This window comes from Mytilus trossulus, chromosome 14 (genome assembly GCF_036588685.1).
Source record: "Mytilus trossulus isolate FHL-02 chromosome 14, PNRI_Mtr1.1.1.hap1, whole genome shotgun sequence".
NCBI lineage: Eukaryota > Metazoa > Mollusca > Bivalvia > Mytilida > Mytilidae > Mytilus > Mytilus trossulus.
In genome coordinates, this window is record NC_086386.1 from 62,262,036 (window position 1) to 62,273,193 (window position 11,158).

At 33.9% G+C, this 11,158-nt stretch overlaps 2 protein-coding genes across 2 annotated transcripts; both read right to left on the reverse strand.

Moving 5' to 3' along the window:
* Positions 1 to 341: 341 nt before the first annotated feature.
* On the reverse strand, positions 342 to 1,313 carry LOC134697971 (uncharacterized). Its single transcript, XM_063560255.1, has one exon. The coding sequence runs from the start codon at positions 1,302 to 1,304 to the stop codon at positions 342 to 344; it is 963 nt and encodes a 320-aa protein (XP_063416325.1). The 5' UTR covers positions 1,305 to 1,313.
* Positions 1,314 to 5,675: 4,362 nt separating this feature from the next.
* Positions 5,676 to 7,916, reverse strand: LOC134697972 (uncharacterized). Its single transcript, XM_063560256.1, has 3 exons — positions 7,816 to 7,916; positions 7,037 to 7,145; positions 5,676 to 6,650 (listed from the first exon to the last, which is right to left on the reverse strand). Exons 1-3 carry the CDS (start codon positions 7,914 to 7,916, stop codon positions 5,676 to 5,678), a joined length of 1,185 nt encoding a protein of 394 aa, XP_063416326.1.
* Positions 7,917 to 11,158: the final 3,242 nt, after the last annotated feature.

Below are 11,158 nucleotides of genomic sequence, written 5' to 3' on the forward strand. Positions count from 1 at the left end.
GCTTAATGAAGCTTGCTGGAAGGTTTCCAATTTGATAGAGCTATAAAGGTTTTTTTGTTTTTGACCATGCCCAAACGAGCTATCAGGAAATTGAGTGCATAAACAAGGATTTCCAAAGAAGTAATGAGGAAGGTTTTTACTTTCTATACATAGACCCAGAAAAAAGAGAAAATATCCTAAGGCATCTTTTAACCCAGATAGTGATATATGGTCGCTTGGCGTTGTAAGAGAAGTAACGCAGTAGAAACAAATAGTCTTTAAATGTTGAGAAGCAGCAACTGATCTTATCTGATTTGTTTTATGCTGATTGGCTACATACGATTTCAGCAAACGACAAGCAGTCATAAGGAAGCTTTTGCTGTTATTTTGTCTACAAACATCAAGAATATGTTTTTCATATCCAGACGTAAACAATCACTGCCAAACGTTGATGATGCGTCTGTGCTGCGATGTGCCCACTTCATTACAGCATAAACTGGACAGTTCATGTTTTCAACTCCAAATCCATGGGGTAAATGTGCAGTATGTGGGTTGGGAACACGATCATTCCGTAAATGAAATGCTGGGACAAAATCAATATCAAGGCTTGGTTTTTTATTGGACTCTATTGCCAAATGCATTCCTTGTACCGATCTGATATCATCACGAAGAACAGTAATAGCTTTCTCTTTGTTAAGCGTAATGTTGATATCGAATGTAGGGGGTTTTGACGTACGACGAAGAAAATAAGGACTGTGTATATCATGTAATTGATCATTAATCACTTTTCGCGTTTTGTCAATTAAAGATTTGAAAACTTTCTCCTGCAAGTTTTTAGTGTTTAAGAAGTACTCCCCATTTGCAAACTTTTTGAATATTTCAGTATTTTCTATCCAGGAAAATCTTCTAATAAGATATTCAGCATTAATGACATGAAGTTTCATCATGCCGAGAATTTCCTCAGACGTAAAATCTCTTGCCGACTCTTTCGAAACTATCATTTCACTTATATCACATAGAAGTATGCAATCAAACTCTAAAGCATCGTTGACCTTCAAACCATCCCTCGAACTACCAAATCGGATTGAGTCATCCTTGATAATAAGTCCTTCAAAATCTTCATTTGCAAATTTCTTGACGTTTTTCATTACGCACCCCACTATTTCATCGGTTGTTTCGCAGTGTTTCTCCCATTCTGTTTCATTGATATTCATACATCTCAAAAACCTGCTTTCACGTATCAATGTATCTAAATCCTGTTCATAAGGACCCAAAGCAAATACTGGTGGCCGCCAGTTGTTCATTTGTACTCCTATTAGGTTCATAACTGTCAGCTTTTTTCTTAAATAGATAATGATAATATATTCACTCGAATGATCGCCAAAACTATTTATCAAGATTTTTTTTTTAAATCTATAATATTAGGAGTATCAATTTATTTTGTAAGAACATAAGATAATGGCTTTCAATCCATGATACAAAATCGGTATATGCACAACAGAACAACATACGAATTGCAGTTCTTCATTACAAAGTCATAATTAGACCTTCAAAACGGAGATATTTTATTTGTTTTGGATTGAAACAATAGTTTTTACGAATATTCGATCGTTAAATTTAGTCTCTCAAAAATAAATTCATATTTATCTAGATATTCTTATATGATTTTGACTGAATATATCGTTTTGATAATAAAAGATCCATATTTTGACGTTATGTCATGACGCGAATTGTGGCATCGTTACACTGCGTCGTCGGTTGCCAGAATTTTGTCTATTAGTTTTGCAGAGTTGACAAATACGAAAAATAAGTAAAGGCGTAAATAGAATTTCGTTTTGCGTGTTTGGACAAGTAAGTAATATCTTAAAGCACTTTATGTAATTTAGTTTTTTGCATATAAAATGAACGTGAAGTTACATTGTTGAATTTCATAGTTGAAGTTACATTTCCTGTTTACAAAACTAAGGATTTTCTCATTCCAGACATAGAATACCCTAGCCGTATTTGGCACAACTTTTTGGAATTTTTGATCCTCAATGCTCTTCAACTTTGTAATTGTTTGGCTTTATAAATATTCTATTTGAGCGTCACTGATGAGTCTTATGTAACCGAAACACGCGCCTGGCGTACTAAATTATAATCCTGGTACTTTTGATAACTATTGAATCAATTTAGTTAAATGCACTCAATTTGATGACAGGTTGGTATATTTGAAAATTGGAAATGCTCCCTAATGTAAATGGCCTTATAAATGCGACTTTAATTCCAGCAAATTTTCAGGTATCCTTTGTTTGTATTTACCTAATGATTGCATACAGTATTGTTTAAATTGATACTTAACAGTCGTATCCGGAACCATTCATCCACTTTACAGGTAGATCAAATAAGTTCATTTAGTAGGAATATACACTCAAATAAATTGACATTGTCGACAATTGTTTGATTTTTTATCATTAGCTTTCCAACCAAGAAGAAAAGCTAGGCTCATCGAACATTTCTGTTTTGATATTGATTATGCATATGTTTGGGTGAACCAACAATGTACGCATAACGTTTTTCAACCTTTTAATTTTCTCCAGATGCAGACGCCGGTAAATCTTGTTAAAAACCTTTAATTATTAAGTGTGAGAACACCATTGGAATGGCGGAAATTTTAATTAAAAAATAATACTAGCTTCTTTATTTTTTTTCTAGGAACGTCCTGTATGAAATCTCCCTCATATGAATGAAAAAAACGAAATGATACACTTGTATATGTCGACTTGGATATGCATATATATACATTTGTTATAAATGATTATGAAAGACGTAAACATGATTTATCTTTTTTAAATGATTGATCCAAACAAAAACAAGTCAAATATAAACGTCTATTTAAATTTACAATTTTGTGGATTTAACAAACACGTGTAGAAATAGGAATATAATTTAAATTTTATCGAAAAACATTACTTCGTAATACAATATAATATATTGGCAATGTTATCCGTTTGCATTGTTGAGAATGTAGTCGTCATCTACAATACAAATACGATTATATTTGGAATTACTTGGTATGATTATCTTACCTTGACTTGAGCTGGTATCCATAGTTTGATAGTTACTAAATTGCTATCGCTAACGGTGACATATCTACATATACATATATCAATTTTCGAAAAAAATCAAACACGTAGCTTATTTAAATGCAGTCATCGTAGGATGTGCAGTGAACTATGGACATATTTATTTAAACATATGTCTCTGGATAAATCACGGCAATATTTCTCATATGTTAGTTACACAATTGTTATCTAAGGTATTAGTATTATAATTTAATACGCCAGACCCGCGTTTCGTCTTCATAAGACTTCTTAGTGACGCGCATATCAAAATAGTTATAAAGCCAAACACGTATAAAGTCGAAGAGCATTGCGGACCCTACATTCTATAAAAGTTGTGCCAAATACGACTACGGTAATCTATTCCTGGGATAAAAAAATCCTTAGTTTTTCGAAAAATCTAAATTTTGTAACAGGAAATTTATAAAAATGACCATATAATTGATATTCATGTCAACACCGAAGTGCTGACTACTGGGCTGGTAATACCCTCGGGGTCGAAACCTCCACCAGCAGTGACATCGACCCGTTGGTGGAAATGACTTCGATTATATATAAGTCAATTTCTGTGGTAACAAACTTCATTCTGTATTAAAAAAACAGAATTACTACTCAATGCCGTCTCATATACCATATACCACAAACACTTCGTATTGGTCTCATATACCATATACCACAAATACTTCGTATTGATGAAATTGTAAATGACATACTGCTAAACAGTATGAAGAAAACAATAAACTCATAAATAAAGTGCAAAGCCGCACGACAACGCCGCTGCTGAACCAAAGAAAGGGACAATATGTGAAAAAAAAGGACTAATAATTTATTTTTTGAAAAAATATACTAAAGACCCAAATTTTGTGAAACTAACATTCTGTCCGAAAACGAGTCCTTAACGTAACCGTCTTTTGCTGTCTCCGACCTCCAACGTCCATGCCCTTTGAAAAGTCTATCAGAAATACCAAAATTACAAGCTGCAGAAGCTCCACCAGACCTTAGACTGTGGAGGCCAAAAGATTTTATATTTGGCACAATCGGAGAAAATGCTTCTATAAATAGCTCTCGCATTCTTGTATAAGAAAGAGGTTTGTTTTCTTTTCGGAACACATAATTTTTCTTTGGTTTTTGTCAAATTCTGAAATACGAAAACATCAGTATCAAGTGGATTATTGCTCCATTCTAAAAAAAACTCTCCAAGTTCTTCACAGAACATAATTTATTCCCGGTTCTCGCAATGATTATTCGATCACCATCTCTGTAAATATCCGTTTTACTTTTCTGTATGAATACTGACATATGACTTAGAAAAAATTGAATATCACAGGTTTTCAAATTCCACAATTCAGACACACGTAAAAAACCAGAATAAGATAACAAACAAGCAGAAATAGTACGCTGGTTGTAAAGGTTATTTTCACAATATAACCTGTCGAACATCTGTAAAAGCATATCTGGAGTGATCAGTTCTTTCTTTTTAATCGGAACAGATAGACTTCTCTTAGCTCCTTCAAGAATATTTTTCACTAAATCAGATTATGTAGGAGAAATAACACTAATAATTTTATGTGCCCATCTAATACTATAAAACGCTTGATTGATAGGACTGGGCGTACGATTTTGTTGCACTAAACATGCTAAATATATATCCACATGTATTGATTTGGCCGGTAAAATAAATTCACTAGATATTCCATTAGATAAAGCCCATTTTTTCTATCTCAAAAAACCATAATAATAATTTTGAACGGTGTTGTTAGATTTACTTTCGGTTAACAGATCAGGAAGTAAATGGATTTTCTCAATCAAAGTATCAGGTAATTCCAACAGATCGCTTTGGAAAGCCTGCAAAAACATATGTAAAAATAAAAATCACATTAAAACATAATGTACAAAGCACATACAATTTGTATATAAACAATTTCACAATCTAATGTTAACATAACTCGTCTCGCATTTCACTTAAGATTAAACCACCACCACAGCCCCTCAGGCCTACTGTAACATTACCGCCACCAACTCAAGAACTTCAATATTAGTTGTTAAAAAGGTTCAAAATCAAGTCTCAAAGTCAACACCCTGAAGGGTAAATCAATATTTCCAAATACTGATTTATTCCCTTTACCAGAAGTATAGAATGTCTTGCTAGTAAGTAAATCTATACAGCCTTTCACCTCTTTAATGAACCCTTCACCCGTAGGACATAGCATCGGCCAAAAGCTTGCCGACTTCCATAAAGGTAAAACAAGTGTCCCATGAGCAAAACATTGCCTCATGTAATTTATTACTGTAGACACTAAACATACAGGTGGTACACACCAACCATTGTCACCTTGCCAGTTAATAGTGAATGCATCGATACCCATCGAGTTCACCGTCCAATAAAGGGAATAAAATACCGTTAACTTATGAGTGTCATCATTTGCAAACCAGTCTATCTCATGAGGTCCCCATAGGGAATCTACATACATAAATAACTGTTCGTCAATACCCCAATCGTCATAATCAATAATACGACTGATGAAATCCGCTTTCTCATTCAAGGTTCTAGGAACCCAAACTACATCGATAGATATATTATGTATCAAACAATTCTCAAAAAATGTACATAGCAATATCCTGTAATTCAGGTTTCATACTACCTTTTTCCACAATAGTTACTACATTCTGGTTATCACTGAACCATTTAAATCGTTTATCTTTTAATACATTGATCATAGATAATAGAATATTTTTAACAGCATTTAGCTCTTTCCACGTAGAACTCTTTGAAGCCTCACATTCGGACCACATACCATGTGCTATATTAAAAGGTGTTTCTACAACATAGCCACCATATCCTGTATTGCTTGCATCACTATAAACTACAGATTTACATGACACATCTGAAGAAAACTTTTTAAGATTTACGTGTTCTAAATTTTCTCTCCAAAATTTAATTTGTATCAAGCTTTCTGTTGATAAAACAATACAACTACTCCACGAAATCATACTTAAAATATCAATGCTTAAATGTTTAGAAATGACATAAGCAGCAACGTTACCAAGGACGTATGACATGGACACTATTTGTCCCACTAAAGAAGCAACCAATCGTGCATGGACTTTGCCATGTTTAGATACATAATATTCAACGTCAGCAATAATTTTTAAAACCTTTTGAACTCTTTCGTTCGGAATGGTTATAGTGCCACGGTTTGTGTCAATTGAATAACCCAAAAATACCAAAAGTTTCATAGGTGACCATTTCGATTTTTCATTTTTAGGAACAAATCCACTCTGAATTAAATCTTGTCTCACTTGATTGGACATAGTTTTGCAAGTTTCTTCGTCCGTATGAGTGCCTAAACTATCATCTAGGTACATTAAAACTTGTTTACCTTCACCCCTCCACTTTTTTATAAGTGGTCTTGTGATCTTAGTAAATATATAACATGCTGACGAAAGTCCAAACGGGAGAACCAAAAACTTATACCATTTTTCGGTGTTTTCATGCCTCCAGGAAAACCATAAAAATTCTGTATGTGGCATAAAAATATTAACATGGTGATATGCCGACACAATATCAAACTGGAAACAAAAAGAATTGTTTGTTATAAACTGCATGGCTATGCGAACATCTTCAAATTTTACACTTGATTTCCAAAGATGTTTGTTAACATGACGGAGGTCTAAAATAAGGCTTTTTTTCCTACCGTCCGACGCTGAAACTGTAAGAGGATTTTCAACACGAGGTTGAAATTCACATCATCAATCAAACCCCTTATAAGAAGATCATGTATAGCTTCGGTAACAAACTCGCTATGGATGATTGCCGATCGATTGTTTTTTAAGCATATAGAAGGAGGGGTACTGTAAAAAGGAATTTTGTAACCATTCAAAATAGTTTCTAAAATATAATCATAACAACCAATATTTTTCCAAAAAGAATAGTGACTTTTAAGCCTGTCCTTCACAATAATATGTGCCTGTCCCTGTTCATACTCGTAGTAATCATTAGTGAGATTATCCGAGTCACTTATCGAAGATACTTTAGTTGTATTATTTTCAATTAAATAAGCTATGCTACAATTATACTCATCTTTTATAAAGTCTGTACTATTTCGATTTTAGCTGGATAGGTCTGGGATTGAAGGGACACTGGCTTCTCCAGTACTGGAACGATCCACAATCATAACATGCACCTTGTCTATTTTGTCGTTGATATCTGCTCGTGCTGGGTTGATTCTGATACAAGGCTTGGCCATTGTACCATGACTGGGGTTCACGAAAGGGCTGATTTTTTGTTTGGAAAGTATCAACAAATTGAGAAGGAGTACTAGGAGCAGAATAATTAGCCTTCTTAGAAGCAGACTTTTTTCTTTTGCATTACGTTTACGTATCGCCCTACTCTCAGCTTTATTAATTTTGCTCTCATCGTCGGAGTTACTGGCCACTGGATTACTTTCATATTGCCTAACAGTCACTACTATCGGCAATCTTAACAAGTTTATTTCGTCTTTTAATCTTGTCAATTACTTCAGTAATAGTTTCACGTGCGTAGTCGGTCTTTGAATTATCAATGGCCCAAATAGCTTGTGTCAGGTCTTCTAAAAATTCAGTATTTAGTAGAGATTGAACCTTATTTCCCTCATATTTCCAAATATATTAAGATTCAGTTTTTAACTTTTTAACCTGGGAAGCAACTGCAACGGTAGACCCGTGATCTTCATGTTTTAATTCGGAAATGTCTTACCTAAGTTTTTCGTTAAATTCACCCTGGGTTTTAACAGCTTTCATAACGTCTCTAAGAGACACCTCCTGTTCTGGGTTTTCCCTCTCTTCAGGGTCCGACATTACAAAAAATTTACCAACTTACTTAAGAATTAAACTTAAGATAAATGTGTGATGGCGGTTCGGCGCTGTCGTGCTGAATGACCAAAACCCCCGTTTTGGCGGGGAAAATGACCGTGCGATCATTAAACACGACACCTACATACATCATGAACAAACAAGAGAAAATAATTTCACTCTTATTCACTACGTTCAAACGAAAGAAATTATATATATAATGACAAAAAAATTTCGAAAAATATTTCTTGATAGCTTTTGTATTTGTTGAAATAAAAAGATGTGTTGTTTTACAACTCAGTTTAAACATATCGTATTGTTCAAAATGATTTAAAAAAAAAACCTTTATATAGTATGCTAACCTCTGAAAGAAGCAACTTTGTTATGTTTCGTATTAGGTTTGAGAAACATTTTTTTTTTGTGTTTTGCTTTTGTCTTTTACATTGTTTTGTGTTTTGCTTCTGCTTTTATAGAAAAGGGTGGTGCCGTGACATAGATTATTTTAACGATAAACATCAGCTTTAAAGTGAGTCAATGTTTTTAATGTTCAGTTAATAGGTTACCATTTTTGTGACACATAAAAACATAGAATATCAATAAAAGGAGACGCAATGTATAATACATGAATACAACAGCAATCCAACAACACACAATTGTTCATCATTATGGTACCAGCTGTAATGGAACTGTAGAGAAACAGTCTACATTTAGTTCATCACTTAGGAAAGAGTGTATTTTTTGTATGCCCCCATAACATGTTTGGAAGTAAAAAAGACTAACATGGATAGGACACATATTGACTGACAGTTCTGAGTAATACAAAAATGTATGAACGAATTCTAAAATTGAGTGCATATTTTGCCTGTTTCTCAATAATGAAGTACCTGGTTTGGTGTGTCTCAAGTTCCGGTAACCAGTACAGTCTGATGTTTAAATAATGGTATATATATTGATCCCGCCCCCATAACATGTTTGGAAGTAAAAAAGACTAACCTGGATAGGAATTAGGACCAATAAAAGGTGGCGTGCCTGTCCCAAGTCAAGTAGTTGTCGTTTGTGGCTGTATATCATTTTTGTTTTTAATTCATTTTTTGTTCATAAATCGTTAGATTTCCCGTTTAAATTGTTGTACATTTGTCATTTTGGGACCTTTTATAGCTGACTATGCAGTATGTGTTTTGCTCATTGTTGAAGCTTGTACAGTGACCTAGAGTTGTAAATTGCTATGCCAGTTGATCTGGTAAAGAGTTGTCTGATTGGTCATCATGCATACCACATCTTCTTATTATTATGTATCTCTCTTAATCATGAAAAAACGTGCACAAATGTTTCATAAAACTCTTTGACGGTATGGCAAGGTTATGTACTACCGGTATTTTAATTATTGCATTGCAATGCACACACATATTATAGATTTATGAAGGTCTGGATGGGATTTACTGAATAGAGAATAATAGGCGAAACGTGCAAAATAAATGGCTATCAAAATAAAGAATAGAAAAAAAGTACGCCAAAACATTTAGAATAATGAATGACAGGGTGTTGAAATATTAAGATTAGAGAATAATGGGCTGGATATATGGAGAACAGAAGAACAAAATAGGTGTATAAAAATATAGAATAAAACAGAATAGAAAGACCCCCATCAAGACCCTCAGATATGTCTTCCTCTACTGTTTATGGCGTTGCAGTAGTGGATTTTCTCAGAAGTACAGTGACTGATATTAGATTGTAGGATACACGACAGAATGTTATTCTTTACTAAACTAAAGTAAACAAAACACGATGAAACCAACTAACACAATGGCTTTAATATTCGTGAAATATGTGCTGCTCGACTTTAAGTAAAAAACACTCAAATCATACATCGCCATATTTGCTACAAAAACATAATTGGCAGTGCTATCAGATTTATATGCTACGAATTTTTTTTTCAGTCATCAGCCCACATGGGAAAAAAAAGTGACGCACGAATAAAAGGAGATGTTTTGTATACGTCAATGAGACAGCAACCGAACTACAGTAATAACCGAAAGACATCTAGAGGGAGACGTGTAGACTTCAACAAAAGACAAGATTTATAACATTAAAATTGAGAATGGAAATGGGGAATGTGTCAAAAAGACAACAACCCGACCAAATAAAAAACAACAGCAGAAGGTCACCAACAGGTCTTCAATGTAGCGAGAAATTCCCGCACCCGGAGGCGTCCTTCAGCTGGCCCTTAAACAAATATATACTAGTTCAGTGATAATGAACGCCATACTAATTTCCAAATTGTACACAAGAAACTTATATAAAAATATTACAAGACTAACAAAGGCCAGAGGCTCCTGACTTGGGACAGGCGCAAAAATGCGGCGGGGTTAAACATGTTTGTGAGATCTCAACCCTCCCCCTATACCTCTAACCAATGTAGAAAAATAAACGCATAACAATACGCACATTAAAATTCAGTTCAAGAGAAGTCCGAGTCTGATGTCAGAAGATGTAACCAAAGAAAATAAACAAAATGACAATAATACATAAATAACAACAGACTACTAGCAGTTAACTGACATGCCAGCTCCAGACTCCAATTAAACTGACTGAAAGATTATGATTTCATCATATGAACATCAGGCACAATCCTTCCCGTTAGGGCTTTAGTATCATACCATCATAACATATATGAGAAGAACATAACCCGTGTCATGCCAACAACTGCTTTTAGAATAAATGTCTTTAGTTCCGACGCAAAGACCTTATCAGTGACTCAATATTAACGCCAAAATATGCAATCTTTAATGACTTGACAACAGTATCGTAATTATATCCCTTCTTAATCAGTCTATTTAAAGGTTTTGTAAGTTTCTGAGGTGAATACTGACACCTTTGTGCTTTATAAAGAATATTTCCATAATAAATTGGATGTGAAATACCTGAACGTATAAAAAGTCTGCATGTTGAGCTATATTTACGAATGATGTCTTTATACCGATGATAAAATTTAGTAAAAGTTTTGACTAGTTTGTGATATCGAAAACCCTGTTGTAATAATTTTTCAGTAATACATAAATTTCTCTCGTTAAAATCTAAAACATTGTTACAAACACGAGCGAATCGTACAAGTTGAGATATATAAACACCGTAAGATGGTGACAAGGGAACGTCACCATCTAAAAACGGATAATTAACGATAGGAAATGAAAAATCATCCCTTTTATCATAAATTTTAGTATTCGGCTTTCCGTTAGTGATATAGATAT